The 25,377-nt window shown below is 40.1% G+C and overlaps 1 protein-coding gene across 8 annotated transcripts in view; it reads right to left on the reverse strand.

The window, feature by feature from the left end:
* Positions 1 to 16,249: 16,249 nt before the first annotated feature.
* The window catches only part of LOC121280941 (mitogen-activated protein kinase 9), a 79,539-nt gene continuing 70,411 nt past the window's right edge, over positions 16,250 to 25,377 (reverse strand). For 7 of the 8 annotated variants that reach the window (XM_041193398.1, XM_041193402.1, XM_041193401.1 and 4 more), the window contains one exon: positions 16,250 to 17,323. In XM_041193398.1, the coding sequence (XP_041049332.1) occupies positions 17,181 to 17,323 (143 nt within the window). In that variant the 3' untranslated portion in view covers positions 16,250 to 17,180. Of the gene's footprint in view, positions 17,329 to 25,377 lie in introns of all 8 variants that reach the window. The other variant, XM_041193403.1, reaches the window with a different exon arrangement.

Genomic DNA, 25,377 nt, shown 5'->3' on the forward strand with positions numbered 1-25,377 from the left:
ACTTTTATAGAAATGTTTATTAAAAATGTAAATACCCTCATGAAACCTCTTCCCGCCCGTGGATGAGATTTCATGCTTTTTCCGAAGTCTGCCAGGGCTCCCAGCTTGCCTGCTAACCTTAAGGTTGGATGGGCAGGTCCATTGACGACCCTTAATTAGTTTTCCAATGGCTTCAATAGGCTGTTGACAGGCTGGCAGGCGCGCAGCTGACTCGACTGCATCCCCGCCAACCTGAAAGTGGAAATGACGCGGGGTGATGTCGGGAGTTCCACCCGACGTCATCCCGTGTCATTTTACGTGTTGGTGAGCGGGCCCCACCCCCGCTCGCCGACCGGATGATCCTGCCCCTAATCTTGTTTAACACCCTTTTGTGTGGGTCCTTAAAAATGCTTTTTTTTATTCAAATGTATAACATCTACTACTAGTTACATACTCAAACACCATTTTCATTTCATGAATCCATGTTAACTTTGCTTAGTCATATTATGAGTTTCTTAGTGCCCTGTTAACACATCCTTAATAATAGCTTCTAGCATTTTGCCTACTCCTGATGTTAAACAGTACACCTGAAACATTTATTCCCTCCACCACTTGTCCATTGTGGTAGCAGTATGCATCATCTATAAAATGCACTGCAGGAATTTTCCAAAGGTTCCTTTGAGAGCACATTCCAAACCCATGAACTCCACTGCATAGAAAGACAAGGATAGCAGACACATGGGCCTGGATGTTTCCTAAGGCAGGTGGGCTGGGTGGGAGTGGGCAGGGGTGGGCGCAGAGCCAATCGCCACCACGATCGGCTGTGTGCGCCATTTTATGCAGGCGGGCCGATTAAGGCCTGCCCAGCGTAATGCGCGGCTGGCAGGGCTGACTGCTCCCTGTGCGGGCGGTGGTTGGAGGGAGAGCCGGGGCCTGCCTCAGGGAGATTGAATGAAAATTTTAAAAATTAAATAATTGATTTAAAAATTTATTCAAACATGTCCCCTCATGTGACTGTGTCACATGAGTTGGGACATGTTTGTAAAGGTAGGAAAATTTATTTGATTGTTTTATAAAAGCTTCAGGAAACCTCATCCCGCCTGTGGATGAGGTTTCTTTAAAAACGCAAAGGCCGCTTGGGCTTTTTGCCCCCCGCTAATTTTAAGGTTGGACGGGCAGTGTTTTGTAAATACTTTAATTAATTTATTGAAGGCCTTAATAGGCCCTTAACATTTCGGCAGGTGCGTAGCTGACTCCAGTGCGGGCCCACCGAACAAAATATCGTGATCGCGCGCAATGACATCAGGCCGCACGCCCGATGTCATCGCGCGTCATTTTACGTGCCGGGCATGTCAGGCCCGCCCCCCAAACGCCGACCGGCAATTCAGCCCATAGAAACTCCACCACCTGCAAATTCACCTGCTCCTGCTGCAACGGCGGGCAGCTTGCTTGCTCTGCCCATTTCCAAGCTGTTCCAGTTCCTGATGTAAACTGCCTGTTTTCTGTGAAAAATCGCACACGTATAAACCCAAAACAAAAAAAAAACCTGTCTCCCTGACCTGGAACAAATCCTGGATCACCCTACGTAAAAGGACCGCATCTATACCTAAACAACATACGATTCAAGAAGGCAGCTCGCACAATTTTCTCTAAGGCAATTATGGATGGGCAATAAATGCTGGCCTCTGAACTATTCCAGTCAGTCAATTCTGGCTATGATTTCAATGATCTTGGCTGAGGCGGGTAAAATTAAACTAGTTATTCAAGTCACATCTTCCTCACTCGTTGCTTTCATGGAGTAACATTTCCTTCACATAATTATACCATTTTCCCTTCATTACACAGATTCACTTTCAGGATCTTTCACAACTTCTAAAGTTACTGCTAAACGTCTTATCCTTGCGACACCATGCAGGGATGATACAGGTTAGCTTTGTAAGTTGATGGCTACATCACTTACAATCTGCTCCCTGTTATGTTAGAAGGAATAAAATAATTAATAAATCAAATGACATCCAACCCACACGCAAACTTTAGCCTCCTGCAGTATGTATGCAAGTATGTACAGTGAGAATTAAAAATTCTTTGCTTTTAAAAATTGAGATTTCGATCTTACTATTTTTTTGTTCAACACTAATGAGTAGTTTTCTGCTGGGTGACTTTATTCAAGGGAATTTTTTCAGCCTTGTTGACAGAAACCTGACTAATCAGTATTCTCCAGGAGGAATGCTCATTTTGTGCCCGTCAAGTGACTAACAGTCAATTAATCAGTCAAATCTTTGTTAGCGATGTCAAACTAACTCCAGGGAGTGAGAAACTGTAGGAAATTAAGCAGAATATATGAATTAGCTGAGTTAAATGACTTAATTTAGATTTTTTTAAAGAATGATTTGCAGATTCATGGCATTAGAAAGTAAGTTTCTTTTATTTGTTCATGGGATTGGGGTGTGCTAGCAAGGCCAGAATTTATTACCCATCCCTAATTGTTCTTGAGAAGGTGTTGGTGAGTCAACCTCTTGAACTACTACAGTTCCCATTGTCTATCTGGGGCAACCCAGGTGTGCCACGTCATCATGGGGATAGACTGCAGGGAGACAGTTTTTTTTTTGTTGTGGGTTTATATGTGTGTGATTTTTCACAGAAAACAAGGCAGTTTACATCAGGAACTGGAACAGCTTGGAAACAGGCAGAGCAAGAAAGCTGTCAGCAGTTGCAGCTGGAGCCTGGGAGCAGCTTTGAGAAGCAGAGAGAGAACTTGACAGAAGCTGTAAGCAAGAGTGCAGTGAGGCCCATGCTTGAGCTGGGGTGTTGTCAATTGTGAGGTGCTTAAAGAGAATTGGAGGGTCACTTAGCTGGTTGCGAGTGGAAGGACTCCAAGAAATCTCATACCTCAGGGAATAGCAGGAATGCAGAGGAAAGTTTAAGTGAAGTTCTGAAAGCTGTGGAACATCTTGGTTTTAATCTCAGCCGAAGAGAAGGAACCCTGGATCCCAGAAAATATAGGGGAACTCTTGGGTGGAAATAAAAATAGAACAGGGAGTTCTTATTGAGATTTTTGGGCTTAAAAAATAAATGTTCATGAAATATAAAGTTAAGTTAATAGTACTTGCTTTGTTTGACTCTCGTACAAGAAAATATTTTTGTTTAAAATGTGAAACCTTGTGATGTAATTATTTCAGTTAATAACTGGAAGCTCACTTTTCTTTTTAAAAGTTACTGGTCTCTGTCGAGGTCATAAACTAACTTTCCACCCTCAACACAATTTCTTTCCCCACAAAGACTGCTTTAGTCTAGCACTGATGTCTAAGATGTTATATGAACACAACAAGCTATTTTGGCAAAATATTTTACATTCAATGCCAGTTGGATAAGATAGTAAATATTTACGGTCCAATTTAGCAACCTCTACTCTAGTTTCAAACACAGAAGACCATGCAAAAAGAATAGCGTAATCAAATGATTTCTGACATGGATTCAATGGACTGAATGGCCTCTCTCTATGCCACAATGACTCCAGGACTCTATTTTTTAATAAAAATTCTCATTCTTTACTCAAAGTTGGCAAGACTGAATTAACAACAAAAATGACCAAATAAACCAGATCTGCAAATTCAAGGGCTGTTGTTAACCAGCCTATAAGCAGGTGTCAGTCAATCAGCATTGAAAATATTCCCTTTCACACTGAAGTACACAAACCACATCTTTTGAATAGTTAAGGTACTACACAGCACTTTAGCAGTACAACTACATGGGGATGAGTCAACACACTGCTCTCTTTAATAATTAACACTGGAGTAAAACTAGTTCAATTATGTGCACAATGCTCCTGTATCAGATGTTTGGAATACCTCTGGCAATGTTCTGCCTCTAACCACATGGGATATGGTGAGCATTGACAGTGAAACCTGGTATAAATCATCCTGCAAGATATCGTTGTGAGAAAACTCAAATTCGTACTGAGCTTCCAGAATCACTTCTCCAGATGAAAGATTAGGAAGAATCTCCATGGAGCTCAAAATAACACTATGATTGATTCCTGAAATCTGAGAAAATATAGGATTTTAGTTATGTTGCAAACAGGAGGGGAGTTAATTTAAACAGCGCTAATTTGTCCTCTCACCACCCATTTGTAAACAGAAAAGTGTTTTGATTTGTTTCCCTCTTTACGCAGTGGCGTATTTCCCAACTCAGTTTTGATGTGATCCAATTTTCTATTAATAACCCCACAGCAAACTCAAGATAGCATGAACTCAAAGGGTTAGTTTATTTGCAAACACTCAAAATACAAAAAGGGGTCCCCCTTGCCATCAGATAATAAAGAGCAAGATAAAGAAAAGAAAGATTTACAGTGCAGAGACGACAGAGAAAAGAAACATTGTTTCATGTGAGTTCCGCTATCCAGAATCAAAGTCCAATGAGGTATTCTTTCCACAGAGGTTGTTGGGTTGAAAACCGATGCTGTACAATTCACTTTTCCAGTGGCGTTGACTTCACACAATGAGATAGCTACACAGAGATGAATCAGTCTTGTACAGGTGGTACAGAATTTCCAGCAGAAGCAGGGTAGATGAGGCCAGGTGTTTAACCTGGGCAGAGCTCCTTTTCTGTGAGGCTGCTGGTTAGATGGCAAACAGCAGACTGAGATTTGCAGTTCAGCAGGGCAATATTATTGGTTCCACAAGCCAGAGGCTCATGTCACATGACTCCCACCTGTCCACACTATCTTTGACAAAGGGTGCATATCCCTTGTCTGGGTCCTCAAGATTGTTAAATGTCTCAACCATTAAGTATTGAAAGGAAGATTGCAGAGCGCTTTGTTTTGGCAGATGAGCAGACTCCTGTTGGCCAGCCTGGGTTATGAAATGCAGATGGTCTTTGTATAATTCTCTTTGCATTTAGCCTGTGCAGCCCAAATGAGGTTGTTAGTGGCTGCCTAGGGTTAACAATGTGCGAATTTCCCCGATATTGCCAGGTAGCTTTTGTTTGGGGGTCATAGACAGACATAGATTCAGCTATTTTTAAATTTCTTTGTCTAGCTTTTAGAATTTTAGAAATAGCCATGAGGATATCTATATATATTTTATAAAAATATACAGTGTGAGGTCTCAGTCCCCTCACAGTTAGGATGCACAGTTGCAGCAAACAGAGAGATTTATTTGCCTCTGTGAATGATCTCCCATACCTGTAAGTGTGCTACAAACGCCAAACATGAATCCTGTGCAGAAACTGACTAATCAGAGAGGATATGAAGCAAGAATCAAAGGGGAAAAGCTCCCATAAGCTGGTAGAACAATATTTTTATGAAACCCATTAAATATAATTAAGTACTCTTAAGCAAAATGCTTATGAACAGCCGTTCAAGATTTCAATATGTGTTGAGGAAAATTTCCAAAATTAAATATTAATACTCTAACAGATTTGATTGCATACTAGTGATACCTCTCCTGGTAGCTCATGGCCTAGTTTGTTGATTTCCAGCTGTGGGGCACCCAATGATCTGACAACTTTTACACGCATTTAATTCTAGTTACATCAGGCAAATTGAGGCAGCAATAAAAATAATTGCTATTAACTGAGTATTAATAAGTTGTTAGGAACACAAAAATTCCATACCCGCTAAGCAAGTTGACCTGTTTAGACATCACTGAGAATCGCTGGAAACAGAGAAAGGTTTAGATATATAGACAGTTTAAGTGTGTGGAAAACATATTGCAGATGGAGTATAATGTAGAAAAATGCAAACTTATCCACTTTGACAGGAAGAATAGAAAAGCAGTATACTACTCTTGATCATCAGCAAAGTGAGGTTATGTGTCATTGACAATGCTATAAAGCTGCACTTACACAGCAACAACCTGCTCACTGATGCTCAGTTTGGATTCCACCAGGGCCATTCAGCTCCTGATCTCATTACATCCTTGGTCCAAACATGAACAAAGGTGTTGAACTCAATAGTTGAGGTGAGAAAGACTGCCCTTAACATCAAGGCAACATTTGACCAAGCATGGATTTAAGGAACCCTAGCAAAACTAAAGTCAATGGATATCAGGGGAAAACTCTCTGCTGGTTTGAGTCATACCTAGCACAAAGGAAGATGGCTGTGGTTGTTGGAGGTCAACCATCTCAGTTCTAGAACATCACAGGATAGTGTCCTAGGCCCAACCATTTTCAGCTGCTTCATCAATGATCTTCCCCCCACCATAAGTTAGAAGTGTGGCTGTTTGCTGATGATTGCAGTATTGAACTCCACTCAGTTTATCAGATAATGAAGCAATCAATGGAAGCAGCACATGCTGGACCATATCCAGGCTTGGATACAGGATACACTTTGATAAGTGGCAATAAATAGTAAGTAGCAATTACCATTTCCAAGCAGAGAATTTAACGACATCCCCTGGGCATTCAATGGCATTCCCATTACCAAGTCACCCATCAGCAGCATCCTGGAAGGGGATTATCATTGACCAGTAACTCAATTGGACCAGTCACATAAATGCCGTGACTACAAGAGTTAAGAGACAGGGTATTCTGCAGCAAATGGCTTTCTTAGTTGCAATGACCAGAAGATAGGAAGGACTCATCAAACTCCCAGAATGTAATTCTTCTTGCATTGTATAAACATTCCAGCTAAGCCAACACAAAGGGTTAGTAGACAAGGCATCTGCACCAGCCAGTGCTGGACAAAGGCACAGATATTGCGATCCTCTTCTCCCATGTTATGATAATGGTTCTACAGTTGTCTGCTCAAAACACAATGAATTGTAACAAGGGACCTCATTAGCTGGATAGCTTGACCAGAAACCACCCTGTCATATAACCAAGACTTGAGCTGTTTTAATTATACAGCTTTTGAATTTTATCTTAGTTGCGGTTTAACCTCTGAAGAGAAAACTGGACTCTAGGTTAGCAGCCTGTCTCTCTGACCTCCATCTCTCTCAAAGTCTGATCACCAGAAAGAATCCTGTATTTTGCCTACAAAGTGAACTAATACCCAGGATACAAGGATACTTTGCTGCATCTTCAATGGACTCAACCTGCAACCAAGTTCCTAGGACCAAGACCAGGAATTCTGCCAGACAAAGCCACCTAAAAGAATCTTCCTTGGATATTGACTTCCAACTCTGGATTCATGTGAAACCATAATTCTTATTTTTATCGTGGTCTTTGTCCTGAATCCCTTTCTTTCCCTTATCCCTCCTATTGTATGAGTGTAAAAGGGCTGGATGTTATGAAACCCCTTCCCGTGTTTTGTGTGTGTGTAAAATAAACTATTCCTCTTATTTCACATTATCTGAGTTTGCTATGGGGTTATTAACAGAGGATTGGGTCATTCCAAAACTGAAGGGTTGGGGAAAATATGCCACGATTTATAAAGGGGAAAATCAAAACTCAAAAACATTTTTCGGTTTACAAACGGGTAGAGTGTGGAGAGATCAGGGCTGTTCAAATTAATCCCCCTCCTGTCCGTAACATAGTAATTACCAAAACCTTTACACCAACTACAAGGCACATCACAGAAACATAATGGAAAACTCTCCAATTATCTGGATGGGTGCATCTACAACCCTCAAATAGCTTGAAACCATCCAGGACAAAGCAGTCAGCTTGATCAACAGCCCATGCACCAGCTTAACCATTTACTGTGTACGTACTATCAATAGAATCCACTGCAACAAGTCATTAAGGCTTCTTCGATAATAGTTCCCAAACTCACTGTTCTACCAGCTAAGACAAAGGCAGTGTTTCCATTCCATATGGCTATCACCTCCTAGTTCCCCTCCAAATTACACACCACCCTGATGACCATATATCACTGGTCCACCAAGATAATTGGATTAAATTCCTGGAAGTCCCCAACTAATAGCACTGTTGGAGCACTTCCACCACACGGACAAAAGCAATTCAAGAAGGCAGTTCACTACCATTTTCTCAAAGGTAACTAGAGATGGGTAACGCCAGCAATGCACACAATCCAAAAATAAATCAATAAATGTTACCAATAGGCCAAAGATTTATTCCACCAATGTAGTTAGAGACAGATACTGGATATGCTAATACTCATTAGGAAACTAAGGCACTGGATACATTAACACTAATTGATAATTACAGTCTTTTACAAAAACTTTTGGTGTGCAATGTCTGATGGGCATTTATTGATCAAGTGATTTGACTGAAAGATCCATACGAGTTTGGTGCACTCTTAAAGTAGTGGAAGGACAGGAATTGAATTTGCTGGTGGGGGGGAATTGAAAGTACTTATCCAGAGCACTTTTTGATGAGCTGCTGTCAATGAGGATTTGCAGCTGGCAGGATAAATGCGTTTTGTTCTTTGTATTGTGCCATGTTCTTCATTTTCCTCTGCCTCCGCATGTGGTTTGCTGGGTTAGCCCCTCTGCATGTAAAAGTTGTATGGCATGCAGCATATATTGGCACTCCTGGAGACTCTCTGGAAACAGTATTGTAGAACATCTCTAGCCTATTCAGGCAACTAAAGTGTTATCAGGGCCTTGGTGGAGGCATGACTTTCATTGCTGCTCAGGTTCCTGTGTTGGAGCAGTGGGGAAGTCTGCAGTTTTGGCAGAGCCCACAACCTTGTATCTTCCCACTTTGGAGTTTCCTTAAGGACGACAAAGCTATTGGCTTGAGCAAAGAGCACAAAACTCACCTGTTTGTTGTAGGCTTACATAGTTGTTTAGCTAATGTTGCTAACGTCCGGAATGAACTGATGCATTAAAATTCAGAGCCACTGACTTTCAGAGCCATAGACAATGAGTTGGGCTGGAGTTCATGCTGCAGCCTGACATACATCTGTGGCAGCCCGGGCGAAGTCGGACCTTCTCAAACACTGCATCTCACTAAACTACAGGTATGAAGCTCTTGAACTGCACTTTCTAGTAAAGTAAGGCCTCCTATGAGTTTCCATCATTTTGTTTCATCCCTCTGCAGGTCTCAGGACTCTTGCCTGCTCTTCCTCCTCCTGTTCCAGGCACAATGGCATCAAACCCATCAAGCAATTCCAAAGTCTACCAGAAGCCTAGGTCAAAATCCCACTGTAGTCTCAGTCGGTTAGTTGTTTGGAAAGTTTGTTATCAGCTCAATCAAAATAGCAAAAGCAGGACGTGAATAACCATAATTAACAAACCAGTGATTTACCCTGCAACAGCTGATCATCTCTTTAAGCAACACTGAAAATGATGCCCACCTGACTGTTCCTGCCATTATTTGCCAACCTTTTGCAGAGCTGATGAATGCAATGCTTGAGCTGTTGGAAGTGACATTCAGGTACTTCACAATGCAGAACTCTAATTTGCATACATTAAATTGGCACCCACCAATTTTAGACAGACATGTTAAATGCCAGAGGCCCTGGGCAGAATTTTCTGTCTGCCAGGTGGGCGGGACCGACCCAATCTCCAGCAGGCGGGGAGCCGATCCCCGCCAGAGATGCGGGTCCCGCTGCCATTTACGTGGGCAGGCCAATTAAGGTCCACCCAGCGTGACGTCCGGCGGGAAGCGCTATGCGCTTCCTGTGCAGGCGGGGCAGGATTCCCCAAAAGCGAGAGTGCGCTTTTTCCCAAATGCGCACGAAAGAGCACACATCTCCGAGGCTAAGTACTGCCTCAGGGAGATCGCTGACAGTTCTAAAAACATTAAAAATAGAAAAAAAAATCCTTACCATGTCCCCCTCATGTGACAATGTCACATGAGATAGGACATGTTCATAAATTACATTAAACCTTTATTAAACTTTTTAAATCCCTACATGAAATCTCTTCCCACCGGTGGACGAGGTTTCATGTTTTTTCTATTCCTCACCGGGGCTCCTGGCCTGCCCACCAACCTTAAGGTTGGACGGACAGGTCCTTTAATTATTTTAATGATCCTGTCAATGGCCTCAACTGGCCATTGACAGGTCGGCGGGCCCGCAGCTGATTTTGCCGCGCCCCCACCTTCCTGAAAACTTAAATGGGGCGGGATGACATCGGGAGTTCCGCCCGATGTCATCCCACGTTGGTGAGCGGGCCCTGCCCCCTGCTTGCCGACGGCAAAATTCAGCCCCCTGGGTGTTATTTAATGGCAAAGCAGAATCGCAGCACCAAATGGCCTACTCCTGCTTCTAAATCCTACATCCTTATGTTTTTATTATTTTGACTCGCAGAACATGGACATTTGTTTTAATACAAAGATAAACCCATTTTACATCCATTGAAAGCTATGCACATATTATTGTAGAAATTAATGTTTTTTAAAAAAAAGTGGGTAGGATTTTTCTCACAGGCACTTCAAGACACAAACATCAGGGTCAAATGGAGGTCAGAGCGTGCAGCCTATGGGGAATGTTACCCAACTATGATTTTCCCCAAACAGATTAATTAGCAGTCAGAGAGTAGGCTTGGTGTCCAATTAAGGACAGTGCATGGGCTCTTGAAACTGGAGGGCCCATTGGAGGCCCTCAAGCACATAAGAAGCTTAGTAGAGGGCGCCACCATTTTAAGGTACCCTCTCTCTAACATTTTAAAGTTTAAAATAAAACCTAGAAATCAGCAACCAGGCCAACATTGTGGAGAAGGAACCCCTTCAAAGGGCAGCCTGTAGCTGCAGCCGAAGCCAAGCAGGTGGGGAGCACCTCAAAGCCGCCTGAATGGAGCTCTAGCCTCTCAGCTCTACCATCAACAGAGGATCCTCCTGGCAGTTGCATTGTTCCCAGGTACCTCTGGGTGCCTGGAGGGCAACTGAAAAATTTCAGTCAGCTGACAGCACACCTCAACAGGCCTTTAAACTGACTTAATTGGCTACATGCTGGCTGCAGGCAGGTAGCCCTGCAGCCCAAATCCTCATTCCAAATGGCACAGGGCAGGATGATGCTGGACAAGCAGAACACCAGCGGTGTGAAATTCTACACTCACCCACTTTGTATTTACCTCCTTTAGAGCCTAAAAATTAAGTCCTATATTTCTCCAAGTGACAGACAATTAGTGCAAAATTGAAAAAGGCAAAGGACATGTGACCTTCTGGCTGTGTGCAGTGCATGCCAATGTTTTACTCTAACTTCCAAGCACTCCTGAAAGTGATATTCAGGGAAAACTTGCCGGTTTTCTTTTAAACTCGTCTTTCCTTTAGTAGCATGTAATGACCGTGGGTAGACTATTTTTTAAACAGTGCAATGAGCCAAATGGTTGTAAGATTCTACCAATGAAATACTGAGTTATTTTCTTTAGCCATTGAAAATGTGTTTATTTATCTGAAATGATATATCAGATTGGAACTGGAATGGTTTCATTTCATGATATTAAGGGGGAACTGAACATCCTGTGTTAAAAGTATCTGCAATGTGGAATGATATATTATACTTAAGACACTGTCATGTAAATATAATGAGATGCAAATGTAAATTAATATTACTAAGCTTTGAAATTCAGTGGAAAAATTTAATAATGAAGAAAATCAAAATGCATAGACTTTTGTAAGTTTTTGAAAGACCACAGCTTTATTTGCATTCACATACTTATCCTCTGTAGTGAGGTTCATTAGATAAAACTGCATTTTGAAAACCTTCAGATTCATGTTAATCCATTCTATATCCTGGAGCAGTTGACGTTAGCTGATCAAAATAGTTCCCTTAAAAACAATGTAATCTATAAAAATCTGTTTTAAAAAAAAAACAAAAAGCAGGTCTGTTGTCAGTACAAAAAAGCACCATCTAATGTCAAACTTGAGATCAAAATAAAAATCCAGCATGAATGTCAATTGGCAACAATCTTTATATACAAGATCTCTTATTGCACAAACACCATGTCGCAGGCAGATGATGGAACATAGCTGGTTAGGTTGCAAGTACGTTTTCAAGTAACTACTCAAAGCACTTGTAACATTAACAGCTTCAGGATACTGGTACTTAACAGCAGCCCTTTCAGTCAACATTACCTTTACTCAATGGAAATGATTCAGAGCATTAACGGAAAAAGACTTCACAAATATCAGGTCTTGACTCTACCATTTTTTGACAACTGACATGGAACAGAATAGCAGTACCATGGAATCCACAATACAGTTTGGAACATGGAAATTATGTAACACTCGGCCTGAAACGGACAAAACATTAATACAGATGTTATTCTGCTCTAGCTTAGCGCCGAGCCCTGATGCACACAGCAACCAAACATATACATATACATCTAAAGTAGCTAAACATTTAAAAGCTTTACAATTAGTTCTTTTCATTCCTTTAAAACAATCATCCCAAACATTTGAAGGATTTTTTTTATAGAACAACTTCAGTGCAAACCACCTTAGTGTGCAGTTTGTGCAATCTCAGATAAGGTTTAGGCATCCAATGATTATATCTTGAATATTATCGCCATGGAGCTTAAAGATGCAACCTATTCCAATATAACACAGCAATGCCTCTCAGCCACTCTGTTTTTCAAAGATCCAATTGAACTGAATGTTACAAATTTGAAACCAGACTGTAAAGCCCCTTAATCTTTCCAGGTGAGCAGTGAGGTTTACTAATTCTAGATATAATGCAAATGCAAAAATGGGACAAACGTGATGCAAGGTTTCTTGGGGGAAAAAAAATACAACAAACTGAAATCCGAGCCAGTCTTTTCAGTCAATATTATGTTTGCTCAACGGAAATGATTCAGAGCATTTACAGAAAACTTTACAAATATCAGGTCTTGACGCTACTGTTATTTCACAACTGTGACCTGGAACAGCAGATCAATGCCAGGGCAACCATAACATAATCTGGTACATGATAATATTCCGTAGAACTAGACTTTCAAAGAGGGAAGTGCTAAGTTAACACATTAGGCATAATCATAGAAGTCAAACATAATATATGTGATGCAAATGCTTAACATTAAATGTTAACTTGTCACTTCACAGATGCTGTGTCTAATTTGCTGAGTATTTCCAGAATTTTCTTACAAGTTTGCTTGGGCTTGAGTTATTTGATACACAGACTTAGCTAACTGAGGCAAAATATAAACTCCAGTTATTTTAAAGATACCATTCCACCTAATTCAAACAGAATTTCAGCTGAAAGGCCATTTATCACTACTGCATTCTTATCTGTAGCCAACTGAGGAGAGTTGCTAGTAACAGAAGTTACATGTACACAGCTCACTTAAAAATAAGCCAAAATCATTATTGGTCTACATAATTGTCACTATTCCAAAAGTAAATAACTGAAACAATTTGAAATATAACACAAGGTACTCCGCAAAGAAGTGTTTATTTCTTTCTATTTTAGTAGTCTAACCAAAAATCTGTTTTCATTTTCTTGTTTTGGAACAGTGCAAGTTTGGAACTAGGCTCGAATGGAGCATAAACTGGTTAGGACGAATGACCTGTTTCTGTGCTGTATATTCCATTTAAATCTAGGTTATAAAATATTATTTCTCATGTAATTGCAAAATTATTTTCTCTCTACAAAAGGGACAATTCATTACAGGAATGAGGGCAAACCATTTCCTTTATGGCTGAAATCTAAGCGAAATAAGTATAATTTTATGTCAGCAAATTTGCAGAGATAGGCATAAACCAAATTAAAGCAGTAACTGAGCAGTGTTGTCCTATACATAAAACACAATCGTTTCTGTATAAGGTGTTGTTGAAATGGGTAGTACAACATTTTTTCCTTACCATTTAATTTGTGTATTCTTTTTGAAGTTTGTAGAAACAATGTGAAGCATATCAGTATTTTCAGGAATAGATCAAGTTTTCAGTAAATTGAACATTCTACAAATCATTGTTTAAGTTAATTCTGTTTTTACAGTAAGGCCAGAGCTTTTAAATACTGATTGTAATTTTATCAGTCTAATCTATGTTGAAATTCATTTATTTGCAAATTGATTTGAAAAAGCTCAATATGAGAACTCCATTAATGTGGCTTGACATTTATAGAGCATGAATCTACTGATCTACCTTTAATTCAAACAAATTGAGGATTGCGCTTTACACAAAGTTTAATTATAGTATTGCAGCTAAATTAGATCTTAAATTAGTTATCTCTGAAGACAATCCCTTGCAATTATATAAATCACTCTTCTATAACTGAAAACCTCAATCATTGAATTCTACAGCTTTTCAGTTTCTCCGACGTTTCTTTCTTTAGAGCACGCACTAAAATCTGAATTCATCAGTTCTATATTGTGATTTCTGAACAAAGGACAAAAATACATTAAGTAAGGAAAAACTAAATAAAACAGCAAACAATCTTTAAATATTCTTTAAGCTTAGTTATAAATTCTATATTTTATAGTCGGTGTAATGGCTGTCCATGGCAGGGGGGTCAAATGAAGCATGTGGCAACATAAGGCTTCGTTTAGGAGTCTATGTTTTTATTTCAAAATAACAGATTTTTAAACACATGGGCCTAGCATATTCTGAGGGTGGTTTTTGTGGTATAATGTACACGGGAGGGGAAGCCTGGATCCGGCACGGTTGGAACATTCTTTGGAGCAATTGGGAATTTGTGCACATTTTAGAGGAGTGGACTCAATGTACCCACCCATAACTGGGCAGGCATACTGCATTTTTCCATGTCCATAAGGAAAATATGTAACAATTTCTCTTACTTAGGGCCTTAGCAGCACCAGGTTTACCTACATGCGCCTGGCATCTAGCAATGCTGAGGCTCAGCTGTGGGGGAGATTTTTACATTCAAAGGTTGGTTTGTGGAGTGCATTTGATGATAGTGCAATTGATTGCAATGTCAAAACTGACTAAAGCAGCAGGGATTTTTAAAATTTGAGATACCTCACCAAAGGTCTGATAATGTTGTAGCACCTTGAAATTCCTATCCCTTCAAACAGGCAGGTACTTGAAATGGCACAATCACCAGCCCAAAATATGCTAAATACTCTGAACCCAGGAAATTCAATAGGGTCTGGTGCACTATTAAAGGACAGGAGGTTCCAACACACCCCAGGTTCTCCCCCTCAACACCCACCCAAATGTCTGATCAGGAATTTCTGGGTCATGAGTTTTTGATTGCACAGAGCTTAAATAGTATATTGCATTATTCAAATACTATCTCCCTCAAAAGAGTCAAACATTCTTTTGATTGTGATTAGTTTTATTTAAAACAGGTTTTAAAAAACCTTGTACAAATTTTGTCTAAAATTATGTGGGCGAGAGTTTTAATTTTATTTTCCAATTGGAAAAAGCAGTTTATAACAAGAACTGGTAAAATCCTAAAACTGCCGTTATGACAAACAATATAATCTTCAGTAAAATGTTGTTAATCTCACCCTTCAACAGGCTGCAGTTATATGCTGGAAAAAAATTAGGTTTTTATTGGAACAGGTTATGAAAAGGCTCTTCCTTGGACCAACATATGTTTTTAGTACTGCATGTACTTGTTTAGAAAAAGAGGCAAATATCTGTATTCCAACAAAACAGACAGGGAAGAGTTCCTTTATGCACAATATATAGTGAAATCATAGGCAAATTTATCATAGGCATGCATTTCTCACTTTAATGCAGATCACACACAAAGGAAACCTTCCCATGCACCCCATAGATCATATTGTAATTATGATATTTTTGGTTCGATTTATAATCTGATTCAACCAGCATTGTGAAATTCCTAATCCAGGTGCATTTTTCAATTAACATACTGGTCTATCATTGCCATGTAAGATTAAGACAATGGATTTTAACTACATTTTATTATGGATTAAGCAGCTTGTGGTTTCTTCTAACAGGGTATACAGCGAAGATATTCCATACATCAAGTTTTTGGGAGCAAACATTAGCTTATACTGCGAACATTCAAACCTTTACAAGGCACATTAAACAGCATCAAGGTAGACTTATTTATGAATCACAAAGTTTGGAAAATGCCAGAAAACTGCCCCAAATAACCTATATTAAAACCTTAGAGCACAGAAGTTCCAAAATGACGATACCATTGTCTCTCCAGCATCCTGAAATCATTCCTCAAACTTGACACAATCTCCAAATCCAGACAACTTCAAAAATCCTTTCACCTTTGTTCTCTTTTCTGACAATTATACTTTTTGGTCAACTAAAGAAATAATGCCTTTCAAATGACAAATTGCAAGTGATCATATTGAAAAGTATAAGATTCTGAGGGGGTTTGGCAGGGTAGATGCTGAGAGGTTGTTTCCTCTCGTGGAAGATTAGTGAGCACAGTTTAAAGATAAGGAGTCTCCCATTTAAGATGAAGATAAGGAGGAATTTCTTCTCTCAGAGGGTCATTAGTCTTTGGAATTCTCTTCCACAGATGGCAGTGGAGGCTGGGTCATTGAACATATTCAAGGCTGAGTTGGACAGATTTTTGATTGATAAGGAAGTCAAGGGTTATGGGGGACAGGCAAGAAAGAGCCGTTAAGGCCACAACCAGATCAGCCATAATCTTACTGAAGGGCAGAGCACGTTCGATGGTTGGAATGGCTTACTCCTGCTTCTATTTCTTATGATCTTAAATAATTCTACTGATCATCCTGAACTGATCATCTTGAAAAACATTAATTTGCAAAGGAAGAACTCATTGTAGACAATCCTGCTGCTAAGTTACGCAAAACCTCATACCAACATTATACAAATAAAAACACTTTTCCTGTTTGCTACTATCAGTTGTTATTTTAGAAGTAATTGGAGACCATAATAGTATTTAGTAGAAGAGAACAAATGAATAATTAAATTCTCTATTTAAGATACAATTTGAAACCCACAATGCTGCAAATTACCCCCACAGTAATATGAACGTGCCGAGAAATTATCTTTAGAAATTAAAAAAAGTGCTGTCAGCTGTTTCTCTCTTACAGATTTTTGGAATGTACTTAAGGAATCTTCAACAAAAAGTGAGAAACTACGAGGACAAGAAAACAAATCTGCAAAGCCTATCTTCATAAAATATTTTATAAATTTTGCTCACACATATTTTTCATATTTCCAAGTTGTGCCCACCTGAATTTGGAGCTGGGAGCAGTTTGCACAAATACACATTCCATTATAAATTCCCTTTTCAAATTTTCCTAAGGTGTCATTAGTAACATAAGTCAGACAATCATAAACAATCGAGTAAAGGACAGGCATTGTGTTTGTAGTACATGCAATAGATATATCTTCTTTATGTGGTTTCCTTAATTTAAAAGCAACTCAGGTTGAGAATTGCAGCAGTAGCTACTTTCTGATAATGCTCATGTTTGGAGTCAGGAGGCTGATCACCTGCAGCCATCAAGTGGTCCTGTTGAAGCATCCAGGCTGCTGTCAGTATCGGAGGCCAAGGTCTGCTCTGTTGACATGGATGAAATGTCATTGATGGAGGAAGACTGAGAGGGGCTGTTGTTGCTATTCACTGCTGCATCTGTTCTAAGTAAACAAAAAAGGTGATAAAATCTGAGAAAATGGCAGACTGTTGACTGTACTCATACACAAGTCCTCGTTTTACAAATCTATTCCCTAAAGTAAATCTAGTAAAGGAACTTCAAGATTATTGCAAAAGTTCCTACATCCAATGCATTACTCTAAGAGATACTAGGCACTATCACAGCTAGGGAGTGGGGTAAACTAAGCAAGTGAAACTTTTCTTCTTCACACCAGTCAAAAGGAATAAGAGGATGATGACACACAGGAGGCAAGATATCATGGACTGAAGAGGATGCATACAGAGTATGGGAGGGAGCAAGGGCAAATGCACGATGGGAGCAGTCAGAGGCAAACAGAGCTTAATAATTATAATATACACATATTTGGCTGAGGAAAGAGGACAATTTTTTTTTCCATTTTTCTCCTACACATTACACAACAAAAATGTTAAAGTAATAAAATCCTCATAAAATTAGGAAAAAGATTGAAAAGAATGAAGATAAGCAAAATCATATGATAGATCAAAACAATGAGAAAATGGAAACTGCAGAATGCAGTAATAAGGGAGATTTAGGTGAGCTCCAAAGCTAGGACAAAGTATATAGAAATTAAAAGTATATAGAATAAACAAAGGAGAGAAGTACAAAGTTATAAAAGACAAAAAAAAATCTCAATGTCTCCACATACCACAAGCCTGCAATCACTAATCTGGAGTTACGTAATAAATTAGCTATGATCTCACTGCTTGGCACAAGAGGCTCAAAGGGCTAAATGGCCTACTCCTGGTCCTATGTACCTATGGCATAAGCGTTTGCCTTCCACTAACTTCAAATGTGCAGGATAATACTCCCAAACTTAATAGATATTAAAACTTGCATTTGGGAGAGTAGAGGGCAAGGGAAAAGAACATGATCTCACAATCTCTCTGTACATCAGCTGTAGTATAATTATGGATGTAACAGTCAGCTTTTTAAACTTTAACCTTGATGTCTGTATTCTAATTTATAATGACAGATTAGTAAAAGGGTACTGAATGCATGTACAGAATTATGGTTCTGTAAGAAACAAGAGGAGTAGGCCTGTATCATCATTCGGCAAGATCACGTTTGATCAGCTACTAGCTCCATCTTCCTGCACGTTCTTGTATCCCTTAATTCAGCTAGTTCATCAATCGTGGTCTTAAATATACTCAATGGTTGACCATCCACAGCTGTCGGGGTAGAGAATTCCAAAGGTTCAAACACAGGTAGAAGAAATTTTTCCTCATCTCAGTTCAAAATGGTTGACCCTTTAATCTGAGACTGTGACCCCCAGTTCTAGATTCCCCAGTCATGGGTAACAGCCACCCAGTATCTATCCTGTCAAGTATCTCAACAATTTTGTACGTTTCAATGAGTTCACCTCACATTCTTTGAAATTCTAGGGAATATAGGTCTCATCTACATAATCTTTCTTCAGATATATGAACATACAAATTAGGACGAGTAGGCCATCTGACTCCTCGAGCCTGCTCTGCCATTTGATAAGATCATGGCTGATCTGATTGCGGCCTCAACTCTACTGTCCTGTCTACTCCCAATAACATTTGAGTTCCTTGTCAATCAATAATTTATCCAGCTCAGCCTTCAAAATACTCAATGACCCTGCCTCCACAACTCTCCAGAGAAGGAACGTCCACAGACTCATGACCCTCAAGAGGAAACATTTCCCATCTCCATTTTAAATGGGAGACCCCTTAGTTTAAAACTGTGTCCCGTAGTTCTAGTCTCTCCCATAAGGAGAAACATCCTCTCAGTATCCGCCCTGTCAAGTCCTTTCAGGGTCTTATATGTTTCAATAGGATGGCGTCTCATTTTCCTAAATCCCAATGATACAGGCCCAACCTTTCCTAAGATAAACCCCTCATCCCAGGAATCAGTCAAGAAGCACCTTTGCTGGACTGATCTAATAGTATATCCTTTCTTAAGTAAGGAGACCAAAACCACACACAGTACCTCAGATGTGGTTTCACCAACACCCTGTATAACTGTAGCATAATGTCATATTTTTATTCTCCTTGCAATAAACAACAGTCCATTTGCTTACTATTCATTTGCTGTACCTGCATGTTATCATGAAAATATAATAATTTTCATAATATTGTGATTTATTGTAAAGGAAGGTTAATAGTGGAATTTAGATTAGTTTATCTGTGTGAATGTGTGCATGGGACTTAATTGAATTGGAGACAGCTGGTCTAGAGGCTTTGAGTTATCAACAAGCAGCTAGGTTTGAAATGCTAAATAGGTAAACATGGCTGAAGTTTTAGAACGTGAGGTGTAAAGAACATTTGCATTTTTAGATGCATTAGTTAGACTGAATTTCAAACAGATGGTAGGATGTTACACTTAGCCAGAAGAAGCCAAGCCAAACAGTGTGTTTATTTTGCCCAAATGTTACAGATAAAATTAGCACTATTAAAAGATTTATATTATGAGAAAGGTAAAGTTCCAAATACATACTGGAATAATGGAATTTGCATTAAAAAGGGAGAAACCCATATAAAGGGGATGAAGCTATGTGTAAGGGGGGAAGGCATTCTAAGGTCTAACATAAGTATGAAGAGCCTCAAGCCTCTGTGCATCAAATTGCTGTCGACGGGAACTGAAGCTAAGAAAACTCCCTTTGAATATCACTGTCCAGGGTATCATGTTGCTTTGCCTGGGTCTGTTTAAAACTATTTGTTTTTACTGTTGCCTTAATGGGAGTGTAACTGGGAGTCAGATTAATTAGAGGTTTTAGGAGTTATTATAATAGTAATTTGTAGGCTTTTGTATGTGCTTGAAATCTTTGAGGAGGATCCGCCATAAGTCTTTGCGGTTGACAGAGTTAAAGGCTTTTGTGAGATTGAAAAAGGCCATATATAGCAGTTGGTGCCATTCCTTGCACTTTGTCTGAATTTCCCATGCAGTGGAGATCATGTTTGTGGTACCTCTCAAAGGGCGAAAACACCACTGCAACTTTGGAAGGAGTTCCACAGTCACTGAAAGGAGGCAGCTGAAAAGGATCCTTGCAATGATCTTGCCATGTCTGCCTCCTTCCCACCCAGCCCCACTGCAATTTTACCAGCTCTGGGGGAGCATCAGGCAGCCTGCTTGCCCATGGGCCAATTGAGGCCCTTTTGAGTCTCTTAAGTGGCCAATTAATGGCCCCATGAGGGCTTCTTCCCCCACTGCTTGGATTTTACCCACGGCAGAGAAAGCGAGGGCCATGTCCAACCCACCAAGGCTGATGGCCAGGCAAGGGTGTGTCTCCTCTTAAGGACCCATCGGAGGCGCCGTCCCAGCTAATTTTCCTGCTGGGTTGCCCTTACCTCCCCCACCCCACCATCACAATCCTGGCTCCAACACCCCTCATTGGGACCTGCCAGCCAGGACCCAGCAAGACACTGAATTTAAAGGTAAGTCAAGCTTCATCGCTCATATACCCTTCTGGGGCGGCCTGCAGTCCCAGCAGAGGCCGCCCTTACCGCTGGCACCTCTGGGACAAGAGAGCTGCCAGCCATTTGATTGGCTAGCAGCTCTGAAGCGGGACTTTCTCCCTGATGGGGCTGGAAGCCCGTTTCAAGCCAATTAATGGTTGAAGTTATTATATGGCTTCAAGGCGAGCTGGCCAAGCAGAGGCGAGCTTGCCCACCACACACCCCTCCCCCAACTTTTAAACTGGCGGGTGGTGGGGGGGTACTTGGGGACACCACTACCATCAGCTGTATACCGTTGTAGCAAGACTTTATATTGCTACTCCAGTCTCTTTGTAATAATGGCCAATATATGATTTGCCTACCTAATTTGCTTGCTGTACCTGCTTGTTAACTTTGATCCCTTTAAATACCAACATTTTCAAGTCTCTCACCATTTAAAAAATGTTCTACTTTCTATTTTTCCTACCTAAGTGATAGCTTCACACTTCCCACATTATATTTCAACTGCCTTGTTTTTGCCCATTCACTCATCTATGTTCCTTTTGTTACGACAGTGGACTGCAGCCCCTAATTACTTACAATGTTGAACTTCTTAAGGAAGGCATTTTTTAAAAAATAAGACATACAAGCAAGGACATTGAGCAAAAGATGGCTGAAAATGTAAAGTAACCCCTTTCTGGAAAATTCCTATGTGGATTATACTTGACCGACTAGTCCTGAAAGAACATGGAATGTCGCACCTAAAAAGGTGTCACGGCCTACTTCAGACAGACACTTGAAAGGAAGAGATGAAATGCAAAGACTGAACTTTAATCTCCTGTGGTTGCAGAGACAATGGAGACTGATCACCACATCTCAGCAGACATCCAAAGCCCATTTCCTGCTGAGTTATATCTCAGAATGTGGAAATGGTCCGAGTTGAAATAAAACAGACAAATAAGACACGTTTCTTTTTCCCTTCCAGGAATACAGAAGGAAATGGATTAAAAAGCTAACTGCAGACCTGATGTGTGTGTGCTAATGTGCTGGAGTGCTGTGAGAGTGACAGCACAGGGAGATCAACTAGTCACCCCTGAAGCTTGTAGGCAAAGTCTCTCTCCCTCTCTCTGTTGCTGGAGGCAAGTCAGCAAAGTCGCAATTAAAAAGGAAATAAGACAGCCTTTTCAATCAACCTGTAGAACATAGTGTGTCTCCAAACCAACTGCTACACTGCCAAAGTCAGCTCTACCGGAGTCACCCAACTTAACGGCCGCAATATATCACCATCTATGCCTCACAGACAAGCCAAAGACTGATTCACATATCTATTTTTAAACTTTTATTTGGACTCACCTTCTCACTTCTGCTCTGTGTGAATGTGTGTCACTTTTTTTTTCTTGGGTTTTGAGTAATTAGTAAACTTATGCTTTCTTTGATTCAAGAAAGCCTGTTAAATTAGCTCTTCTAAAACACAAATATATTTGGACTAGAAAAAGGTACCCATGGCGGGGGGGGGTCCCTTTTAAACTAGCCTTGTTGCGATCAACAGAGGGGGTCTGAATAAAGAAGGGGAGCCAGCTCATTCCTCCTCACTGGGGAGAATAACAAAATTGGGGTCCTGTTTGGGTAGTTAACAAATTGGAGACCCATCATAACACTTTGCAGTGTCTTTGCATCCTGCTCACAACTTATGTGCCTACCTTTGTCTTGTCAGCAACTTAACTATATTATGCGCAGCAGCCTCATGCAAATAGCTGAGGCCTAAGAACTAACCTCACATTACCTCCTGCCAACTTGAACATGACGTGTTATTTCCTACTCTGACTAACCACTCCTCAATCTATGCTAATATATGACCAATTTCATGAGCCCTAATTTTGCGCAACGACCCTTGTTTGGCACCTTATCAAATGCTTTTTGAAAATCCAACTACACTACATCCAATGGTTCCAGCTACAACCTCAAGAAACTCTTAACAGATAATTTCCCTTTCATAAATTTATGTTGGCTCTGCCCAATCATATGATTTTTCTAAGTGCCTCATTAGATTGGAGCAGTTGGGACTGTTCTCCTTGAAGAGAAGGTGGCTAAGAGGAGATTTGATAGAGATATTCAAAATCATGGAGGAGGCTGGACAGAGTAGACAGGCAGAAGCTGTTCCCGTTTGTAAAGGGATCAAAAATGAGAGGGCACAGGTTTAAAGTGATTTGCAAAGGAAGCAAATGTGGCACGAGAAAAAACTTTTTCACGCAACAAGCGGTTTGGGTCTGGAATGCACTGCCTAGAAGTGTGGTGGAGGCAAGTACAGTCGGACATTCAAGAGGGCATTATACGATTATTTGAATATAAACAATGTGCAGGGGTATGGAGTAAAGGCAGGGTAATGGCACTAGGTCATAATGCTCATTTGGAGAGCTGGTGCAGACACGATGGGTTGAATGGCCTCCTTCTGTTCCATTAAAATTCTGTGATTCTGTGACATCCTTATTAATAGGTTCTAGTATTTTCCCTGCTATGAAGATCAAAACCAAGTCAATCATCATCTTTGTAGCCACCTTTAAAACCTTAGGATACATGTCATCATGTCCAAGAGTTTTGTTAACTTCAAGTCCCAATAATTTCTCCAGTATTATTTCTTTAACAACACTAAGTTAATCCTCACTAGACTCTCAGTTCCCCACTATTACCAGAATTTCATCCACTTTGTACTGTGAAGACAGAAACTAAGATTTGTCTCTGAAATTTTCACATTCCCCATTATATTTTCCCCTATGTCTGCCTCTAATAAGTGCACATTTACTTTCACTAATCTCTTCTTTTTCATGCTACAGAAGCTTTTATAATGTTTTATGTCTCTTGTTCATTTGTTCTCATTCTTTTTTCTCTTCAATTTCTTGGTCATCCTTTGCTTAATTCCAAACACCTCCCAGTGCTCAGCCATACTGATCTTTTTGGCAACATCATTAGCCTTTTCCTTTATTCAAAACCATTTTTAACTTCTTGTTAGCCACATTTAGGCCACTTATTCCTTAAATTAATGTTTGTTGCAAATTATGAACTCATTCCTTAAATGTTTGCCATTGTTTAGCTACCAAAATGTCTTTTATTCTAATCTTCCAAAGTACGTTAGCCAACTTACACCTCATGCCTACATAGTTTGCATAATGTGGAATCATATTTCTTTAGTTTGGGAATTGTTTTGAGATTTTAAAAATTTCAGATTGTAAATATTTTTTTCTCATATTTTCTTTTGTCTCATTTTCTCTCTATCCAATCTTTCTTTCCCCCTCGATTGTTCTTTGTGTAACTGATTTGACATTGAATTTACCCAGTCTAATTTTCTACTCTGTTTATTTCTCAAACCTTTAATGCCATTAGCCAAAGAAATAGTGTCCCGTTTTTCACCAAGGTCTCAGCTGTCTCGCTGTCCTCACTGTACCATTATCAGCTCACACTTCCAACAGCGTTGTGGGCAAAAATTTTTGAAACCTAAATGTGCAATTGTAGGTTTAACAGGGCATGCTATGAGATACCCCATTTGAGCAGAATCTGACACAATGTTAAATCTGGCAAGTGTCCCGGAGCCAAGGCCTTATAAAAATTATACAAATATCATCATGGCTAATTTAGAAAATTTTCTTTAAAAACTGGACAAAAAGTTTTAAAATGACCGAGGTATTGCCGGCTATGACTCAAACAAAAGGAACTTCCTGGTATTCAGGATAGCTGCCACCTCGTTATCTCTGAAGAGATGTTAATGACCCCTGTGATTGCAAAGATCAAATCCAAGAGAATTATACAAAGGCCATTTACATTTCTCAGGCCAAGACCCAGCCAACAGAGATGTCCAGTCTTATAGGACAATGGGTGAACAAGTTACCCTGCCTTATGGATACTGCAAAGCAAACTGCCATCTTCCATGAACCAAGCAGAAACTCAAAACAAGGGCTCAGTCCAGGTGAATGCCTAGCTCCCATCTACACTTCTGAACAGCACCTACAAGACTAATCCATCTCTATGTGCCCATGCCATCGCGGAAGTCATCTCCACTGGAAAAGTGAATTATCCAGCATCAGTCCTCAGCCTGTTGATTCAGTGAAAGAATACACCATTGGACTTTGATCTGGACTCACGTGAAATAATAATTCTTTATTCTGTGGTTTCTGCTCTGCAAACTCCTTTCTTTCTCTATTCCCCTCCCCCCCAACTTCTTTTATTGTAAGAGTGAAAACGGAAGCTATGCAATGACCCCTCCTTTCGTGTGTGAGTGTGTGCAAATAAATTACCCTTCTGAGTTTACCCTACCTCGAGCTTACTGTGTTGTTGTTAATAGAAATTGGATCACACCAGTACTTAGGGGTTGGAAAAATACATCACCACTTATAAAAGAGGAAATCAAAATTATAATATCTTTCTGTTTATAGATGGGTGGTGAGAGAAGAAATCAGGGCTGTTTAAATTAAAATCCCTCCTGTCCATGACACACAACTCTTGGGGCAGGATCTTCTGGACGGTGAGTGGGTGGCAGAGCCCGCTTGCCGACACGTAAAATGACATGGGATGACTTTGGGTGGAACTCCTGATATCACCCCGCATCATTTCCATTCTCAGGT

Source organism: Carcharodon carcharias, chromosome 8 (genome assembly GCF_017639515.1).
Source record: "Carcharodon carcharias isolate sCarCar2 chromosome 8, sCarCar2.pri, whole genome shotgun sequence".
Taxonomy (NCBI): Eukaryota; Metazoa; Chordata; class Chondrichthyes; order Lamniformes; family Lamnidae; genus Carcharodon; species Carcharodon carcharias.